The 21,756-nt window shown below is 44.0% G+C and overlaps 1 protein-coding gene across 1 annotated transcript in view; it reads right to left on the reverse strand.

The window, feature by feature from the left end:
• ADAM33 (ADAM metallopeptidase domain 33) overlaps positions 1–21,756 on the reverse strand; it is an 86,509-nt gene that overhangs the window by 29,983 nt on the left and 34,770 nt on the right. The window contains exons 5-11 of the mRNA XM_042470126.1: positions 20,781–20,857; positions 13,930–14,119; positions 12,768–12,833; positions 9,445–9,516; positions 7,134–7,300; positions 6,727–6,811; positions 206–348 (exon numbers count right to left, since the gene is read on the reverse strand). Coding sequence (XP_042326060.1) covers positions 206–348; positions 6,727–6,811; positions 7,134–7,300; positions 9,445–9,516; positions 12,768–12,833; positions 13,930–14,119; positions 20,781–20,857 — 800 coding nt within the window. The remainder of the gene's footprint in view (positions 1–205; positions 349–6,726; positions 6,812–7,133; positions 7,301–9,444; positions 9,517–12,767; positions 12,834–13,929; positions 14,120–20,780; positions 20,858–21,756) is intronic.

The following is a 21,756-nucleotide window of genomic DNA, read 5'->3' on the forward strand; positions in this document are numbered from 1 at the left end:
GCACACACACACACACACATTATATATAGTGCAGGGATGTGATGCGGGTTTGATTCCCAGCTTGGGCATGGAAACCCACTGGGTGTCCTTGGGGAAGTCAAATGCTCAAACAAAAGAGCTGCTCAGTGTAAAAGGGTCATGCTTCTTAGGTATTTACAAAATACCTCCACGATAGCTAGTCCCAAAAAGCTACACACCATCTTACCCAGTTGCAGCAGCCATCACACAGCCACCTTGGGACGCTGTGGCCTCCACACAGCAACCTTCAACATCGTGGCTCATGCCAAAGTTGTGGCCAATTTCGTGGGCCATGGTGGCGGCAGCTCCAATGGGCAACTCTGAATGGTCCTGGGATAAAGAATGAACAGAGAAGCAAAGAAAACCTTGTTGGGTAAAAATGAGAGAAGGGAGTGTACTCCCAAAGTGCAAGGACATAGTTTCCAGGGCTCTAGGCTGGGGCAGGTCTTTGCTCCAACACTTATTTTAGCTAAACCTGGTTTAGCCAGCTTTAGAATCACAAGTTCTGACACCAGTGTAGACATCTGGGCTGAAACTGTTTTCCTTGTGGATTTCATTTTGGGAATGAGACCCAAAGTGTTAGAGAATCACCAAGCTGAAAGGAACCTCAACAGCCATCCAATCCAACCCACTGACATGCAGCAATCCTGTGCAAAAGCGTCACTGAAAGGTGGGCATCCAACCTCTGTTTAAAAACTTTCATGGAAAGAGAATTTACCATCTTCTTGCGTAAGTTATTCCACTGTGAAACAGCTCTGGATGTTCTTCCTAATGTCTTCTGATTCCATTACATTGGTTCAGGTCCTCCCTCAAAAGCACCAGAAAACAAGCTCACTCCATCTTCTACATGATAAACCTTTCGGTTTGTTCAAGATAACTGCCTGGCATGGAAACCCCCTTATGCATGTGCTTGTACTTTTTCAGCCATTGCTTTACTGTGTTCAGATCACTCTTGTGTAAGCAGAATTCCAAGTGTTACAGTTGCACATGCAGTTGTGCATGCTGGGATGGTGTATGGATACTTACCAGTGCCTGCAGCATAACAACTGATGCACTGGGAGTGTGGAAATAGCAAGGACACACACAGATACCCTACTTCTTGTGGAATTTTGGACTTTAGCAGAAGGGTGGGGTAGCAGAACTACCACTTAGAATCATAGAATCATAGAATCGTAGAGTTGGAAGAGACCACTAGGGCCATCCAGTCCAACCCCCTTCTGCCATGCAGGAAATCCAAATCAAAGCATCCCTGACAGATGGCCATCCAGCCTCTGTTTAAAGACCTTCCGAGGAAGGAGTGCATTCCACTGTCGAACAGCCCTTATTGTCAGGAAGTTCCTCCTAATGTTGAGGTGGAATCTCTTTTCCTGTAACTTGCATCCATTGTTCCAGGTCCTGTTCTCTGGAGCAGCAGAAAACAAGCTTGCTCCCTCTTCAATATGACATCCCTTCAAATATTTAAACAGGGCTATCATATCGCCTCTCTTTTCTCCAGGCTAAACATCCCCAGCTCCCTAAGTCGTTCCTCATAGGGCATGGTTTCCAGACCCTTCACCATTTTTGTCGCCCTCCTTTGGACACGCTCCAGTTTCTCAATGTCCTTTCTGAATTGTGGCGCCCAGAACTGGACACAATATTCTAGGTGGGGCCTGACCAGAGCAGAATACAGTGGCACTATTACTTCTCTTGATCTAGACACTATACTTCTATTGATGCAGCCTAAAATAGCATTGGCCTTTTTAGCTGCCGCATCACACTGTTCACTCATGTTCAACTTGTGGTCTACTTGGACTCCTAGATCCCTTTCACACGTAGTTTCATTCAGCCAGGTGTCACCCATCCTATATCTGTGCATTTTATTTTTCCGCCCTAAGTGCAATACCTTACATTTCTCCGTGTTGAATTTCATTTTGTTAACTTTGGCCCAGCTTTCTAGTCTATTCAGGTCATTTTGAATCTTGATCCTGTCCTCTGGGGTATTAGCTATTCCCCCTAATTTGGTATCATCTGCAAATTTGATAAGTATGCTTCCAATTCTGTCATCCAGGTCATTGATAAAGATGTTGAATAGCACTGGGCCCAGGACAGAGCCCTGTGGGACCCCACTGGTCACTTTTCTCCAGGATGAAAAGGAGCCATTGTTGAGCACCCTTTGGGTTCGGCCGGTCAACCAATTACAGATCCATGTAACAGTTCCTTTGTCTAGCCCACATTTTACAAGCTTGTTTGCAAGAATGTCATGGGAAACCTTGTCAAAGGCCTTACTGAAATCAAGATATACTATATCCACAGCATTCCCTTCATCTACCAAGCTGGTAATTTTATCAAAGAAAGAGATTAGGTTTGTCTGGCATGACTTGTTTCTCTGAAACCCATGTTGACTTTTTGTGATTATGGCATTGCCTTCTAGATGTTCACAGACTCTCTGTTTAATGATCTGCTCCAGAATCTTTCCTGGGATTGATGTCAGACTAACTGGAGGATAGTTGTTTGGATCCTCTTTCTTCCCCTTTTTGAAGATGGGGACAACGTTTGCCCTCCGCCAGTCTGCTGGGATCTCTCCTGTTTTCCAGGAGTTTTCAAAGATTATTGCCAATGGCTCCGATATTACATTTGCCAGTTCTTTTAATACCCTTGGATGGAGTTCATCTGGTCCCGGAGATTAAATTCATTTAGATTAATAAGGTATTCCTCTACTATCTCTTTACTTATTCTGTGCTGAAATTCCCCTATTCTGTCCTCTGCTCCATTATCCTCAGGTTGAGCACCCTTTGCCTTTTCTGAGAAGACTGAGGCAAAGATGGTGTTGAGTAATTCTGCCTTTTCTCTGTCTTCTGTTAGCATTTTGCCATCTTCTCCACGCAGTGGCCCTACCGTTTCCTTCTTCTTCCTTTTGCTGCGGACATATCCAAAAAAGCCCTTTTTATTGTTCTTAACCTCTGTAGCAAGCCTGAGTTCATTCTGTGCTTTAGCTTTTCTGACTTTACCCCTACACATGCCTGCTATTTCTTTGAATTCCTTTTTTGTGATTTCCCCCTTTTTCCATTTCTTATACATGTTCCGTTTTAAACTTAGCTCAGTTGAAAGTTCCTTAGTCATCCATCCTGGTTTCTTGAGACACCTCCCATTTTTCTTTCTCACTGGAACTGTTTGAAATTGTGCCTTCAGTATCTCTCTTTTGAGAAACTCCCATCCGTCCTGAACTCCTTTATCTTTTAGTATTTCTGACCATGGGATCACCCTCAATACTTCTCTAAGTTTACTGAAATCCGCTCTCCTAAAGTCTAGGATGCGTGTCTGACTATGCCTGGCTTCTCCTTTCCACTGTATTACAAACTCCAGGAGAACATGGTCACTTCCACCTAAGGATCCTACCACTTGCACCCCATTAACCAAGTCATCCTTGTTGATTAGGATCAGATCTAAAATAGCTGACCCCCTTGTTGCCTCTTCCACCTTTTGGACCATGAAATTGTCTTCCAGGCAAGTGAGGAATTTGTTAGGCCTTGAGGATTTTGCTGAGTTTGACTTCCAGCAAATATCAGGATAGTTGAAGTCGCCCATCACTACTAGATCTCTCTTTTCTGACTGTGTGGTCATCTGTTCTAGAAAGATATCATCCAATTCCTCAGTCTGACTTGGGGGTCTGTAGTAGACTCCCATCATAACATCCTTGTTGTTTCCCTCCCCTTTAATTTTTACCCAGATGCTCTCCACCTGGCTTCCAGGATTGATGTCCTGGATCTCTTCACTGGTGTAAATATCTCTGACATATAGTGCTATTCCTCCTCCTTTCCTGTTTGGCCTATTTCTCTTAATAAGGTTATACCCCTCTATTTCCACATTCCAATCATGAGACTCATCCCACCAGGTTTCAGTGATGCCTATTATATCATATTTGCTTTGTTGTACTAGGAGTTCGAGTTCATCTTGCTTATTTCCCATGCTCTGTGCATTAGTGTAGAGACATTGCAGACCATGGTTCCCTTTTACTTGCTGCCTGTGCAAGTTTTTTTGCCTCCCACTGTTGGGTCCTTGCACTGTTTGCCTTGTTTCCTCTATGTCAGTTTGACTATTTTCGCCATCCCTTTCGCCTTCCTTAATATTGTCTCCCTTCCCCTCGGAACTCAGTTTAAAGCCCTCCTGATCAAGTTCTTGAGACTGTTGGCAAAAACATTTCTTCCAACTGGCGTGAGATGCAACCCGTCTGTTGCAAGAAGTCCCTCCTCGTGGAACCGCAGCCCATGATCGAAGAATCCAAATCCTTCTCTGCGGCACCATCTGCGAACCCAGTTGTTCACATCCGCTATTTTCCTCTCCCTTCCTGGACCATGCCCTTCAACTGGCAGAAGAGACGAGATGACAACCTGTACATCCATTCCTTTCAGCTTCCTACCAAGTGCCTCGTAATCCCTTTTGATGTTCCGAAGGCTGTGTCTTGCAGTATCATTAGTTCCCACATGGACCAAAAGGAAGGGGTATTGGTCAGTAGGCTTGACCAGTCTTGTCAGCCTCTCTGTCACATCACGGATCTTTGCACCTGGAAGACAACACACCTCTCGAGACATCTTGTCAGGCCTACATATCACTGCTTCTGTACCCCTGAGCAAGGAGTCCCCCACTACGACCACACGCCTCCTCCGAGGCTTAGCAGCGACTGTTCCCTCGGGTGGGACTCTCAGGCTCGCCTGCTCTGTCCCTGAAGTTTGTTCATGCTGCTCTTCTTCATCCTCCTTGATAAGGGAAAGAGCTTCGAATCGATACTCTAGCTGCAAGCTCCCAGAACAATTCCTTCTTGGCTTACTTCTCTTTGTGACATTCCTCCAGCTGTCTGCCTCCTGTGTATGGCAAGTGACCTCTTCCACCCTAGCATCTTCCTCTGTGTGGTGCTCATCCAAGATGGTTAGTTCTATTGTGTCCAGGAAATCCTCTTGTTCCCTAATATGCAGAAGTGTAGCTACTCTTGATTCCAGTTGCTGCATTTTCTCCTCCAAGAGTGCTACCAACTTGCACTTGGTGCATGTGAAGTTGTCCACTTCTGTAGGCAAGAAGAGAAACATCCCACAAGAGTTGCAGGTGACTACAGCAGATCCCTCGTTGTCCATACTGCAAAGTCTTTAGTAATGAATATAACAGTCAATCTACTGGGAATACTACTTTAAAGGAATGTCCTGGCTGCTATCTGATACTTAAAGGGAAGGTTCTATTTCAATATCTGATTCTAACCTGATGCCACTTGAGTAGAGTTGTTGAGTTAAAGAAAACTAAAACTAAAATTCTCTGGAATTTGGTATATAAAGCTAGTCTGCTAGCTCCGCCCCCTTGTGACTCACAGATGTGACTCACAGAAGCTCCACCCCTTCAGCAATGAGCACACGGTCTCAAGCACACGGTCTCAAAATGGCTGCCAAGCAGCTCCTCTCCTTCTCCTCTCTCTGGCCGGACTTAACTACATGAGAATAGATTCAAGCAATGCAAGCATGATCTTGGCTAGCTATCTTATTACGTATCCTCTCCAGAATAAACATACCCCATTCCCTCAATCACTCCAACAGCTTGGTTTGTCTGACTTTAACTGAGCATTTCTTGCACTAGCTGGGGTTTAGCCTAGATGACCCTTGGGATCCCCTTCCAGCTCTACAAATCTATAACTAAAGCATACTGAGAATCATAGAGTTGGAAGGGACCACAAGGTTAATCTAGGCTAACTCCCTGCCAAGAAGGATAGGTGGCATTGGTTTTCCTGCAATTTGCATCTACTGGTTTGGCTTCTAGGCTTTGGAACAGCAAACAAAAACCAAGGATGATCCCTCTTCTACATGATATTCTACATCTGGTATTTAAATAGGGCTTTCACAGAACCCTTAGATCTTCTCTTTTGTGAGCTAAACTCCAAGGCCAAGCATATGAGGAATCTGAAGGAGTAGACCAATTCTACGCAAGTTTATGCTACAACTTCATTCACACAGTTAGCCTCTCCTAGGTGCTACAAGATCTCTTTGCATGCTGATAGTCCAGACTAACATGGCTATATCTCTGAATTCCAAGACCTATGGTAACAATGGGGGCGGTCATGAGGCTCACTCTGCAACAGCACCACATTTCAAGAGGGATATTGAATAGTAATAATAATAATAATGATAATAATAATTTATTTTTAGGAGCATGTCCATTGGAGGGTGACCAAAATGGGGAAAGGTCTGGAAACCACTTAGTCTTATGAGGAATGGCTTAGGGGGCTGGGTGAGTTTAGCCTGGAGAAGAGAAATTTAAGGGATGACATAAGGACTGTGTTTCAATATTTGAAGGGGTGGCATATTGAGGATGGGGCAAGCTTGTCTTCTGCCGCTCCAGAGACTCAGACATCGAACAATGGATTCAGACTACAGGGAAAGAGATTGCACTTCAACATTAGGAAGAATGTCCTGATGGTCAGAGCAGTTGGACAGTGGAAGATGCTGCCTCAGAGTGTAGTGGAGTCTCCTTCTTTGGAGGTTTTCAAACAGAGGCTGGGTGGCCATCTGTCACAGAGAGTGCTTGCATTGCATGGCAGAAGGGAGTTGGATTGGATGGCCCTTGTGGTCGCTTCCAGCTCTATGATGCTATGATTCTACTTGCTGGTGGTTAGGAAGGAGATTATGTCAAAATGATGGAGAGGAATATTTCATGTGACTGGGGAAGATTGGGGAGAGGCAAAATCTTTCTTACCATGCTGACACCACCAGAGTTTTCCCCACTGCACATGCCCTCTAGCGGAGCCATTCCAATTGTTGTCCCTTTGAATGGAACTCCACTGTGAAGATAAGAAACAAAAGAAAGTGACACCATTGTTAGGGTCCTGTATTGATTTGAACAGAATTTCAGACCAATCTAAAATAATCTCAGAACGTTAAAATACCTGAAACCTGAGAAACACATTACTACTAGATGCTGCAAAGACCAAAAACAAGAATCACTGTCCTTCAGAGAGAGAATTTGGAAGAAGGGAGTGAGTAAGCAATGTTTGCTAAATGATGTAAATACTGTACAGGTGGAATCTTCCATGCTTTGGGCCAGAAATGTTTTGGATTTTGGAGTATTTTTCGATCTTGGTTCCTTCCGCCAGGAAGACTCACGTCAAGAGCTGAGCATTGTCATGCTTCTTCCGAGATTTCAAAGACTTTTTCCACTGCAGGAAGGACACGAGGGTGGCATGGGCATCATTGCTCACGGTGCACTGGTCCCGTTCGGTCCATACCTCAAGACCTATCAGGGCAACTTTGATGTCCAAGGACCTGTAAAACTGGTGGAGAAAGTCAGGAATGGAAGGAGAGAGAAAAGAAGCAAGAAGGAAAAGAAGACAGGGGGGAAAGGGAGAAGTAGGAGAAAGGGAAGAGGAAGAAGGAGGAGGAGGAAAGAAGAGGGAGAAGAAGAAAAAGAAAGAGAGGGATGAAAGAGGAGGAAGAAGAGAAGGAACAGAAAGAAGGAGAGGAGGAAGAAGAGGAAGGAAGGAAGGAGAGAAAGAAGAGAAGGAGGAAGGAGGAGGAAAAAGAAGAAGGGGAGAAGAGGAGGGAGGAGAAAGGAGGAGAGGGGAGGAGGAATTTGGGGAGACAGTAGAGAAAGAGGGGAGGGATGGGCAGGAGGAAGAAGAAGAAACATGAAAAGAGGAGGAGGAAGAGAGGAGGAGGAGAAGGAAGAGGAATGAAAGGAGGCAGAGGAAGAGGAGAAGGATGAGCAGAAGGAAGGAGAAGAGAGGATTAATAGGAGCAAAAGAAGAGGAAGAAGGAGCAGGGAGGAGAAAGAGGGGAAGGAGGAAGAGGAAGAAGAGAGGGAGGAGATGATAATGATGATTTTAAAAACCAGGCCTAGAAATCCACTGTCAACCTCAAAAACCATTACACATCAAGTGATATTATCTCCTCTGTCCATCAGGGTTTGTTCATTAGTTCAAATATTTCTATCCCATCTCCTTATGTTCTTAGGTTTAAGAAGGGAAGAGGGGAACACAGAGACCCAGCCCAGTGACAGTGACTCTGCCTGCTCACTTCAGAGGAAATCAATAAAAACTGGAGGAAAGGTTTCATTCAAAACACTGTGGAAAGCAATGTGACATATAGAGAGCATGCGAGAGAGGAAGCTCTTGCGACAGAAGATTTCCAGGCAAAAGACTATATGATGCATGAAGTAGGACAGAGACAGCTCCGCAGGTTTAATGTGATCCGCGGTGGAGGCTGGGGATTCAATTAAAAACAACAGGGCAGGGAACAGAGGCCACCCGTAGACACAGATTCCTTTAATTAGTTAATTTAGATTCAGCCTTTCTCCGTTTGCACGACCCAGGGAAGCTTACAAGGACATAAATCTAAACAAAGCCCAAACCGATGGGCTGCACCATTCAAGAACAATTTTAAAAAGCAATCGAATACACTGGCATATTGAAATTAAGCACTGAATTAAAACAGTTTAAAAGCAATTAAAAGCATAATGAGAATGGGGAAAGAGGAAGGGTGATGCAGGGGGGGCAGTGTTATAACTGGGTAAGAGAGTTGCATCACCCTTCCCTTTTAAAATTAGATGATACAACAGGGATGGAAAAATATTTCACACACACACACACACACGCATGAAGTCAAAATGTGTTTCTGAAGTGTTGGGAAACCCTGACCAAAAAACCCACAAAAAACTAATCCTAACAGTTCAGGGCTTATTCTGCACTAACTTTGCAGTGGGTGGGCTGGCAAAGAAAACAGCATTTTTTGCATAGGAAACAGCAATTTCTGTATGCAGAAAATAACATTTCTGCCCCAAAAAATTATTTCCTGCAGGGAAAAGGCTGCTTTGTGTGCAAAAACCCCAAATGCAATTTTTCCACCCAATAAGTCTCAAACTACAACCAGCCGGTGAAAACTGCAGCTCTCAAAGACGTTCTCACAGTGGGAAGAAAACTTCTCAAATTATTCTTTCTGGAACTAAGTTAAAAAAAGGACGACGTCTCTCTTTGACAGCTACCCCTTTTCTACACGATTTGGGCAATGCCATGTTTAAGCATACAGACAGTCTTGAAACTCCCTAACCACAGTTGGCAGCAGAACCTGTCCCTTTGGAGTTCACAACCACCAAAACCACAAACTATACTATAGGCTGCATCTGCATTGCAGAAATAATGCAATATGACACCACTTTAATTGCCATGGCTCAATGCTATGGAATTCTGGGATCTACCGTTTGTTGGGGCACCTGAGTTCTCTGACAGAGAGGGCTAAATATCTCACAAAACTACACATCCCAGAATTCCATAGGGTTGAGCTATGGCAACTAAAGTAGTGCCAAACTGCATTAATAGTGCAGATGTGGCTATAGTCTTATCCTGTTAGATAATTAGGAAGCTATGAGCCTTTCTGTATTTGTCTTAAGTATAGACACAGCCACCATAATCCAAGGGATTACCTTGTCCACATAATTGGCAATCTCCAGAATCCGTTGCTTTGTGCGACCCAAGTTTTGCTTTTGAGTTGTAAACTGGAGAGGAACAAGAGGAGAAGAAGATAGAAAAAAAGAAACACAGTCAGTGATGTACATCTTAAGCCAAAAGGACAAATCAATAGATCTGAGAGCAACTCATATCTGAACTCTCCTAGAAGCCAAAATGATGCAGGGCTATCATAATTGAACAGATAATGAGATAACATGACTCACATTAAGCATTATCGAGCATCATCGTTCTACAAGACGGCAATGCTCGGTATATTTAAGGGCAGTAGGAAAACCCCATGATAGGTTCGCCATACATTAAAAATGACTGGAAGGCACACAACAACAACAACAACAACAACAACAACAACAACAAGGAAAAGAGGAAGACCACAGTGTAGTAGATTGACTCCATCAGGCTATGAGTTTGCAGAGCTGTTAATGACAGAGAGTCATGGAGGTGTCTTCTTCATAGGGTCAACTTCATAGGTTGAAGGTGACTTGATGGCAATTAACAACATCTCTCATCTATTAATTATTAAAGCCAAATTTCATACAGTTGGGTGGCCCATGGAAAAGGAGTACCCCTGCACATGTACACACACACACACACACACACACACACACTCCATTCAGAAGGATTTGCCTTCATTCTGGGCCAAATCCAAATCAGAAAACACCAATTTCAGATGCCTCCACATTTTTCCTGGGTCTTTAAACCCTCTTTAGCTTTCCATGATTTAAAAAAAAGGAAAGGAAAGGAGCCCTAACACTGTGGCAGGATTCATGTATGTATGTGCCTTCAATTAACCTGCTAACGTTGTTGTTGTTGCTGTTGCTGTTGTTGTATGCATTTATATCCCACCTTTCTCCCAATAATGGAACTCAAGGTGGCTGCTAACAACACACTTCAAAACCATACAGATTAAAACCTAAACAAAACTTTGATTAAAGTAGAACTGTAAACGTTATTTGAAAGGCAGTTTAAACAATGCATAAAGTCAAAACATTAAAAACATTACAATTAAGGCTATATGACATTAAAATTAAGAGGTCATACAAGCTCTAAAACAGCGCAGGGCATCATTAAAAACCCATCCTATTCAGTTTCCAAAAGCCTGATGGCACAAGAATGTTTTCAGTTGCTGATGGAAGGAGAGCAAAGAAGGAGCTACCCTGGTTTCCCTAGGGAAGGAGTTAAGACTGGGAGCAGCCACCAAGAAGGCCCTCTCCCTTGTTCCCACCAAATAAGCCTGAGAAGGTGGTCATTTCAGAGATAAGAGCCTCTCCTGAAGATCATAGAGCTTTAGTGGACTCATGAACAGAGATATGATCTTTCAAATTACCTGGACTCAAGCCGTATAGAGCTTTCTAGGTCATCACCAACAACCTATCGAGACGCCATGAATTACATAGGGATTTCTTAGGCCAGGAATTCTCAAGGGGTGGTTTGCCATTAAAGGTAAAAGTACAGGTAGTCCCTTGTCATGAATGTCTAGTCGTAACATGGTCATCTCCGTTACTATGAGCCATGGTGGTTATGTGGCACGTATGACTGCACTGAATGCTGTTACCTTCCCATTAAAGTGGTAGCTGTTTATCTACTTGCACTTTTACATGCTTCTGAACTGCTATGTTGGCAGAAGCTGGGACCAGTGATGGGAACCCACCCTATCATACAGCACTTAGGCCTCAAACTGCCAACCTTCTGCTCTCCCGATCATCAGAATTGGTGTCTTAACCACTAAGCCACCACATCCCAGTTTGCCATTGCTGTCCACTAAAATAAAGTGGGCTTTCCACATTCACTGGGGTTAGGGGCACAGGAACCCTGTGAAAATGGGAAAACTGCAAATAAAAAACCCTATTTTGTTTAACCTGAGAGAATGCCTCTTTAGAAATCTCTAGGTCTTCCAGCTTGACTCTATGGTCATCTTCCAGCAGAGTCACACTGAAGGACCTAGAAATTCCTAGAGAGAACATATTGATCAAATCCACAAATAATAAAATCCACAAAAGTCAAAGCTGCAAATGTAGAGGGGCGACTGCATACCCTACAGTACCTTGTACTCTCTGGAGGCCTCCCATCTAAGTACTAACCAAGACTCACCCTGCTTAGCTTCCAAGATCAGATGGGATCTGGTACCTTCAGGGTATTTAGGCCTTTCAGGGTCAGACAGAGATAAATCTGACTTTGGGACAAACATCAGTTAGATGTTTGCTGCTTGGAAAGACTGTCTGCCTGCCTGCCCCTTGCCCTTTCTCTTGGGGAAGACAGACATAGCAGGGATGGACCACCCTGGGAGGATCAGACAAGTAAAACAAATATTGTAATAACAGATCTGGAGGCCACCCCCTGAAACTTATTGGCAGGGGATTCAAGGCAGACAAAAGGAGGTCATTCACACACCCCACGTCATCTGTCTGCAGAATTTGCTGTCACAACACTTTGTGCTGGCCACCAACTTAGACATCTTTGAAAGGGGATTAGGTGCATTCAAGGAGGATGAAGCTACCAACAATGGCAATGAACCTGAGGTCAACAGGAAAAGCCCTGTTACAGATGTCCTGCTAGCATCTAAGCCTGGACTGATGGGAACGAGACAGGTCCCAACCTAAGAAGAACAAGACCAAAGTCTTTTCTAATTGAATATTATATCCCCACAATAGCCAAATAGTTGCCTTTGGGAAATATATCAGCAGGACATATGACCGACTGCAATTTCCACATCACATTCCCCAGCAATTGATTATATATCTACTGACATTGATATATCAAAGGCATACTATCTCTGAAAGTTAGTAGCTGAGATTTTGCATTGAGTTTGCTTGACCAAAACCTCTATATGTGGAATTAACACATTGATTATGCTCCACAACTCTTGTGTTGAGTGGAAATGTAGCACAAACGAATGAGCAACCAAATGTGCACGTGCACCCTATGAAGAATGATGATGATGTATCCCACCTTTCTACCAAAATGTCTCCAGTCAGTTCAGGGGTGCAGGAGTGGAGTTGCGTACTTGGTGCCATTTCGCAGGCAGAACTGCAGACACATGTCTGTTTGGTTGTGCATTTGCTAGCACAATGGCACCATTCAACGTAAGAGCTACATATTGCAATCCGTGCATAACTCCACATGTGGAGATCCATGCTAGAAAAACCCCAATGTAGGATCTTGGCTCCAGCCTGGTAAGACCAAGGCTGTTGTGAAACTGGACTCGAGGCTTCCGTGAGTTCATAGAAGCGCCACATGAAAGCCTCTTTTACGCTAAAGGGAAAAGGAAAGAAATTCTCACCAGGGTGTAGTCTGCAACAATGAAGAGCTCCATGTATTTTAGGGTCCTCCAGACGTCCCTCCTTTTCTGCAAAACAAATTACTTTAGCAAAAGTGTGGGGGGGGGAGCATGGCCCAGGACTACATAATGTCCCACAAGACATTTTGTGGTCCCCAGACTTGCCCAAACCCTGCTCCTAAGGCCCCCACACCCTTTGCCCCTGTTACATTTTCGGATCAATTGCTGATACTGAAGACCTCCACTTTAAACACCTCTAAACCTGCCCTGCCAAAAACCATCCAACCGCCTTCTGTAAGTCACCTGATTTGTGTCTGAAAATCACTTCCAGTGATAATTTTCAACTGATTTTTGATAGAAAATGGAGGCATGCAGCCTACCGTGGATCCGTGCTGACAAAACCTGATCCCCAGAGCAGCTACACAACACTGCTTTGTGTGTACGTATGTGCCTTCAAGTCACCTCTCTGGTAGACAGATCTTGTAGCACCTTTGAGACTCACTGAAAGAAAGAAGTTGGCAGCATGAGCTTTCAGTGATTTAAGTCTATTTGCTCAGATGCATTTGGAGAAGTAGATTTAAGTCTATGAAAGCTCATGCCACCAACTTCTTTCTTTCCTTTAGTCTCAAAGGTGCTGCAAGATCCCTTTGCATACTGATTTTACAGATGAACACAGCTTTATCTTTGAATGAATTTCCTAGGTTTTTCGTAGAAAAGCAATACTCAGAGCTGGGTTTGGCAGTTCCTTCCTCTGAAATGGAGCGTACTGCACTTGGTATTTGTTGGCGGTCTCACTCCCTGATCTTGGATCCTATAATGTCCACCCAGAGCATGAAGCAAGGAGTGGACAACTTTGGTGGATCTGGGGCCAGTTTTCTATCCCTGGGATCCTCTGGGGCAAAAATCCCCCCCCCATCCCGCTGCCCCCAAAAAACTGGAATTAAGGGAACTCTAGTTCTGATTTTGAAAAAATGTGCTTTTTTAAATAGAGGTCTGCAACTAATTAAAAATGTGGTTTGTTCCTGGAGGCTTCAAAGAAAGGGATTTATCTTTTTCTGTGAGAAAAGAGGTTTGGTCGAAGAGAGTCTGGGGCTACAGATGCAGCCCAGGGGCCGCATGCATGCTCCAGACTTACACATTGCTAACCACTGAGACAAAGGCTTACCCGCTGATGCACCACTGGTTTGAGGAATCTGGCAATATCTGCTACGTTGCTTTGGAGCTGGTCGCCATGCCCGCAAGTCCCACCTTTGACTGGCAAGTGCTCCGTCCGGTAGATGACATGAGGCCCAGGCCCTGGACTTGCTGGAGGTTTCAGGTAATAGCTGTTATTGTGGTCCAGTATAATCAGCCCACTAGTTAAGGAGCAAAAGTGGGTGATTATAGCAACAGCAATGCCAATAAGAAGCACTATTTTAATTAGCATTTTCCCATATCTGTTGTTGTTGTGTGTCTTTCAAGTCATTTCTGATGTATGGCGGCCCTAAGGCATTTGCCTATCATGGGGTTTTCTTGGCAACTGTCTTCAGAGGGGATCTGCCATTGCCATCCTGTGAGGCTGAGAGAGTGTGACTTGCCCAGGCTCACCCACTGAGTTTCCATGGTCAAGCCAGGATTTGAACCCTGGTACCCCAGTTTCCTAGTCCAACACTCAAACCACTACACCACACTGGCTCGCATATGTACAGTGGGTCAATATTATTCCAATATACAGATATGGGGATATATAAGAGTTGGAAGAGATTTTAAGGTCCACTTAGTCCAATCCCACACCAGGTGGGAATCGACTAGTAAAGCATTTTTTGGAAGTGACCATCTGACCTCTATTTTAGAGCCTCTGTGGTGCCTTAGTCCAGGTCAATATTGTTTGTTGTTGTTGCTAACTGTCATAAAGTCAGCTTTGACTTCTGGTGGCGCTATGGAGAAGAGACCTGTTCATCAACAGCCCTGCTCAGGTCTTGCAAACTCAGTGCCACCATGGATTCCTTGACAGAGTTATTCCACCTATAATGAGATTTTCTTTTCCTACTGCCTTCCACTTTCCCCAGCATAGCTGTCTTTGCTCATGAATCATGCCATCTCATGATATCTCCAATGTGCCATGGCCTCAATTCAGCTATTTTGGTTTCCAGGGAGAGTTCAGGCTTGATTTGCTCTCAGGCCCATTTTTCTCATTTTTAATGAGATTTTATTCTCATCTATTAAAACAATTACATAAAAATAACAAATATAAGCCAAACATAGCACAACTATACACCCCAAACACTGAGCATCTAGATAAAAATTAAAGGGGAGGGAAACAACAGGGATATTATTATGGGAGTCTACTACGGATCCTTAAGTAGACAGAGGAATTGAATTATGCCTTTCTAGAACAGACGACTACACACTCAGAAAGGAGAGTGACTTCAACTATCCTGATATTTGCTGGAAGTCAAACTCAGCCAAATCCTCAAGGCCTAGCAAATTCCTCACTTGCCTGGAAGACAATTTCATGGTCCAAAAGGTGGAAGAGGCAACAAGGGGGTCAGCTATTTTGGATCTGATCCTAACCAACAAGGATGACTTGGTTAATGGGTGTAAGTGGTGGGATCCTTAGGTGGAAGTGACCATGTTCTCCTGGAGTTTGTTATACAATGGAAAGGAGAAGCAAGGCATAGTCAGACATGCATTGTAAGACTTTAGAGGAGTTGATTTCAGTAAACTTAAGGAAAATACTGGGGGTGATATCGTGGTCATGAATACTGAAAGAGAAGGAAGCTCAGGACGGATGGGAGTTTCTCAAAAGGGAGATACTGGAGGCACAATTTCAATCTGTTCCAATGAACAAGAAACCAGGATGAATGAGTAAGGAATATTCAACTGAACTAAGTTTTAAATGGGAGATGCATAAGAAATGGAAAAGGGGGGAAATCATCAAAGAGGAATTCAAACAAATAGCTAGCACATGCCTGCAACTCTGGGCATTTTGAGCCCAGAGTGGAGTCATAGCCAAACATAAATCCAGACGATTTGAGAGACCGTATCTCCCCATACAAACCTTCCAGAGCCCTGAGATCTTCAAGGGAAAGCTTTCCCTCAGTCCCATCACCATCACCATCACAGGCTCACTTTGTGAGGACACAGAAGAGAGAGCCTTCTCGGTGGCTGCTCCAAACCTCTGCAACTCCCTTTCTCAGGAGACTAGGCTGGCTCCTTCCTTGCATTCCTTTCACTCTCAAGTAAAGAGGTTTTTATTTAAATACACTTTTAATGAGTAAATAGGGGAGCCTTTGACCGGCCTGTGTGTTTTATTTATATGTAGACTGTGTAAGCTCTGCTAGAATTCCCCCCAGATCCATCCATGTTTGAATGAGACAATGCGGTCCTGGAGTATTTGCATGGATGGAGTTCTCTTGGGGAATCTTGGCCACGTTTTCTTCCCCCGCCCGAACCAATGGAGCAGGAGAGAGTTTGGCTTGGCCACAAAAGAAGCATGATGCACAGAGGCATTCCTTTCTCCCTGTGTCATGTGGAAAGGCAGAACAATGTGGCAATAAAGTTTAAGGACACGTTGCTGGAACACACACAGGGCTATTTGTTTATTCCATCTTGAGCCTTTTTCTGAGGAACTCAGTTTGGCTTACTTGCTTCTCCCTTGCTGAGCATTTTATCTTCATGGCACTCCAGGGAGGCGGGTGGGGCAGACGGACGGTGCGTGTCCCAAAATCTGGAGCTTGCCAAGTTACTTTTTAAAAAATACTTTAAAAATTAATAATTCATTCCCAGTACTCATTACAGTAACCAGAGTGGTGCAGTGGTTTGAACACTGGTCTAGGACTCAGGAGACTGGGGTTCAGTTCCCTACTCAAAAGCCCTGTGATCGGTTTGCCTTAGAGTCGCCATAAATCAGAAGCAACTTGACGGCACACAACAGCAACACAAATAATTATCATTATTTCCAACCTTCTTTGTAGTACATTATTTCCAGCCATCTTTGTAGTACTTTAAAGTCACTTCTTGAACTGTTGCTTTTGTTGTATGCCTTCAAGTGTTTCCAACTTAGGGCAACCCTAAGGCAAACATATCATGGGTTTTTCTGGGGATCTTTGAATGCCTGAACTCTATTTCTAAATGCTGAAGTGAAGGTTAGTTTGTTGTTGTTGCTGCTGCTGCTGTTGCGTGCCTTAAAGTCCTTTCTGATTTATGGTGACCCTATCGTGGAGTTTTCTTCAACGAAAAGAGTGTCACTTGCAAGGTCATTGATGGGTTTCCCCTGTCAATGAAAAGTGACACAGGAGCTACGAGTCGGGAACAGAGCAGCTATAGGCCATAGTCATGCAATAAACATAACCAAAGCCATTTTTTCCTGATGTAACCATGGCTTAAAAGCTGTGTGTACCAGTTCTCTGTGCCTGCTTGCCTTTCTCCACTATGATAGGACAAAAAACTAAGATATGGGATTCCACAGCAAGGAGGAGACAAAAGACAGAAGCAGAGAGTAGCAGCACCCCAGAATCATGGAGTGAATGAAGACACTGTAGGTACCTTTTGAACACATCTCCACACTCCAGCTGTCCCAGTTTGGCAAGGAAAAGTTTTATATTAATCCTCTGTTGTCCCACTTTTACAGCTACTTTTAAAATGTCCCGATTTCTCTTTCCCCCCTCCCCCCAGTTTTGCTATCCGTCCTCAGCTTATTTCAATTGCTGCAAACTGAGTTCAAAGTGCAAAAGTATTCAATGGGGAGAGAAAAGAGGAGCAGGCAGAATCTTGCTCATTCCAGTAAACTCAGTCAAAAGCAAACCGCTGCAGCTTCTCTTAGCTTGTCTTTTTTATAATTATTATTATTAATAACTGGCAGAGCCAGCATGGCAGAGTGGTTTGAGTCTTGGTTGACGACTCTGGAAACCAGGGTTCGATTCCCAGCTCAGTCATAAAAACCCACTCCGTGGCCTTGGGCGAGCCACATACTCTCAGTTTCTTCTTAACAAATCTTGCCAAGGAAACCCGCGACCTTAGGGTCTCCGTAAGTCAGAAATTACTTGAAGGCACACACGAACAACAATAACTTCTGCCATCTTGACCACACTCTGATATTGCCCTGCTACACACGTCCCGGTTTTCATCTTTGAAATGTTGCATGGTATGTACTTTGCTCTTTGTTCAAATATAAAACCTTTCTTTCTGACGATGGAAAGAGAAGAAAATGCCCTCATATGGCTTCCCCCCCCCCAGGATATTAAACTCAAAAATCTCAAGGATGCAAATTTGCAATGCAAGCAAAACAAAACCAAAAGACAACCAAAGCAAGAGCTTTGAATGAAGAGAGCCAATTTTAATTCCGTAACGGGACTGAGGACCTATAACCAATGGGATCTTCACCCAGCTGACCTCTCAGTTCAGTTGCAGCCTCAGGCAAAGGCACACGAGGAAGGCATGAGGCTCGCCTCCAGCTGTGCAACTCATTTTTGTGTCCATTAATATCCTGAGTCACAAATTAATAGTGTGTGTGTATGTGTGTGTGTGTGTCTGTGTAAGGATGCATAGCTGAGAGATGACTTCACTTGCCAGCATTCCTCAAGAAGGAGCTCACAGAAATGAAGATCTGCCAGGGCTATTTTGAGTCCTGCGATGATAAGCTGTAACAGAGGGACTAGCGGCACAAAAAGTGGAGGAGGAAAAGGGCACGGGGATTGTAAAAGAACCCCTGGGAAGTATCTCCCCTTTCCTTTCTCTCCATCTCCAGACCTAGGAGTTTATCACACAGGGGCAATTGGAAGTGTAGAATCATAGAATCACAGAGCTGGAAGAGACCTCAAGGGTCATCCAGTCCAACCCCATTCTGCCATGCAGGAAGACACAACCAAAGCACACCCAACAGATGGTCATCCAGCCTCTGTTTAAAGACCTCCAGGGAAGGAGATTCCACTCCAAGGGAGTGTCTTCCACTGCAGAACAGCCCTTACTGTCAGGAAGTTCCTCCTAATGTTGAGCTGGAATCTCTTTTCCTGTAGCTTCCATCCATTGCGCCATATTCTAGTCTCTGGAACAGCAGAAAATAAGCTTGCTCCATGCTCAATATGACAGCCCTTCATATATTTAAACAAGGGGTTTATCTCATGTGTTTATCCTGTGAAAATTGTGCATTCAGGATTAAGCTTTTCACACAACATCATTATTAAAGTATCATTATCCTGGGAATATCCCGTGAAAATTGCACGATTGCGTGCATTCGCAATAAGGCTTTCACATGACATCGTGATCAAAAGCGATTAAAGCACCATTAACCCAGGAATAACCAGGTGATAAACAGCAACAAATCATTCACGGGAAAATCCTGTGACTGATTTGTTAATGTTTATCGCCAGGTTATTCCCGGGTTATTCCCAGGATAATGACCACCGTGTGTGAAAATCTTCATAGTAATTGCGTGATTTTGATGGGATAAACCCCGTTTAAACTTCCAGTCTTTCCACCCGTGTGATCAACTTCCTAGAAAGGGTTCACAAATAGAGAATGAACGCTTGCTCTTAAGGCTTTGGGGCCATTCTCATGAATGGCAAGCTGGAGAAGGAAGGATGGAGTGAAAAGTCTTGCCAGAATTAAAACTGGTTAGGAAGTGCTTTCAAGTCAATTTTGATTTATGGTGACTCTATGAATGAGATACCCCCAGGTCCTGCTCAGGTCCTGAAGACTCAGGGCGGCCATTGTGGCTTCCTGGATGAAGTCCATTCATCTATAAGGCAGTCTTCTTCTTCTCCTAATGCCTTAATCATGGTGTTTTCTCTGCAAGATTTGTTCAGGTTGTCCTTAAGGTCACCATAAATCAGAATAGATCTGAAGGCAGAAAACAATAGCGTTTGAGAATGTGGCCTTCTGAATCCTGAATTGTTTGGGGAGATGATTTCCCACCCAAAAAAAATCTTGATGTGGAGAAGCCAAATGACCCTGAGTCATTTTGTGACAAAAAGGCACTGAATCTTATCTACAAGAGAATGCGATTAGACCAGGGAGATTCCCAGCAGTTACATTTTATCTCAGAAAAGCTGTATTTATGCACATTGTAGGAAACGTGAATTCTCCAAATCGCAGGGAAGTGAGCCTCAAATTCAGAGTCCTAATTGGTGAAATTTGGGCAAAAATCCACTGACATGCATATTTCTTCTAGGTATGGAGACTGTCGTACTAATTTTTAGAGATTCTCCACAACATAATTTTAAAAACCCACCATGCTGCATCAATGGCTCATATATACCAATCTCCGGTTTCTCATGGGTGGGCAATTGCAAACTGGAAGGAGGACCACTAAAATGGTGAAGGGCCTGGAAAGCATGCCTTATGAGGAATGTCTTAGGGAGCTGGGTATGTTTAGCCTGGAAAAGAGATGGTTAAGAGGTGATATGAGAGCCCTGTTTAAATATTTGAAGGGATGTCATATTGAGGAGGGAGCAAGCTTGTTTTCTCCAGCTCCAGAGACTGGGGCATGGAGCAGTAGATGCAAGCTACAGGAAAAGAGATTCCATCTCAACATTAGGAGGAATTTCTTAGAGTAAGGGCAGTTCGACAGTGGAATACACTCCTTCAGAGTATGATGGAGTCTCCTTCTTTGGAGGTCTGTAAACAAAGGCTGGATGTCCATCTGTTGGGGATGCTTTGGTTGAGAGTTCCTGCATGGCAGAATGGGGTTGGATTGGATGGCCCCTGGGAGTCTCTTCCAACTCTAGGATTCTGATTCTATAAGAGGGAATTTCATCAGGCATTGCTTGGCACACAACCACAACCCTTAATATAACTTCACTTACTCCCGCCCTCTCACATAAATCCATTATGCATATTCATATCAATTGCCACCGCCTTCTGAAATTAAGCTTTCTGAATGCTTGGCAGCCATTCATGGCAGGGCATGTAAAAAGCTGTGAGCCAGTTAGGGACCCCCACCAGGCACACTTGGCTCACGGACCACAGGTTTGCCACCTGAATGTGTTGGGGAGGAAGCAAGTGCCTATTAATCTCTTTGGTCAATCCATGTCTTACCTGATTCCAGAGCATGTACTGAGCACCACTGAGGAGCCTTCGTGCCCTCGGACGCGGCCGTGGTAGAGACAGTGGTCCTGGAACAACAGAGGGAAGCAATTGGTAACTAAGACACCTCATTTTCTGTGGGTTGTGCATGCAAATTTAAGCAAGAACCAGATTATCCTGCAGCAGCAACACAGTTTCTAGGTACTGGTGAAACTGTCAAGTAATTGGCATTAATGTCATTAATGCCCCCAGCTCTATTTCATTTCATTTCATTTTATGCATATCCCATCTTGCCCCTCCACATTTGCTGGGGTCAGGAGCACAGAACCCCCATGAATGTAGGAAAACCACAAATAACAAAAATGCTAAGTTTTTACCTGAGAGAACCCCTCTTTAGGAATCTGTAGGTCCTCCAGTGCAATGCTGTGGTCAATATCTGCCAGACATGGACCGTAGAGTTGCGCTGGAGGAGCTACAGATGCCTAGCGGAGCATTTTCTCCAGGTCCTTCAGTGTGACTTTTGGTTAAGGTTGACCTTAGAGTTGCACTGGAGGACCTAGATATTCCTAGAAAGAACATATTAAGAAAACTTGTGAATAATCAAATCTGCAAAAGTCAGAGTCGCAAATGTAGAAGGAATAGGGATGAGGGTATTGCCTTTCCTAAAGTGTCACGCCATTTCATGATACGTTGAAAGTGTGACAGCCTCAGTTTATTCAATGTCAAAACAAGACAAAGCTAAACACTTAATGATAAAGGGATATCACCTCCTCAGATCATATTGGGTGCATCTGCAATGTAGAAATAATGCAGTTTGCACCACTTTAAATACTATACAGTGGTGCCTCGGGTTACGAAAGTAATTCGTTCCGCGGCCGCTTTCGTAACCCGAAAAGCCTTCGTAAGCCGAATTGCCATAGGCGCTAATGGGGAAAAGCCGCGTTTCGTGCGAAAAAGCCGAAAAAAGCACCAAAAATTTTATTCGTAA

The sequence above is a fragment of the Sceloporus undulatus genome, chromosome 5 (assembly GCF_019175285.1).
Source record: "Sceloporus undulatus isolate JIND9_A2432 ecotype Alabama chromosome 5, SceUnd_v1.1, whole genome shotgun sequence".
Lineage (NCBI taxonomy): Eukaryota > Metazoa > Chordata > Lepidosauria > Squamata > Phrynosomatidae > Sceloporus > Sceloporus undulatus.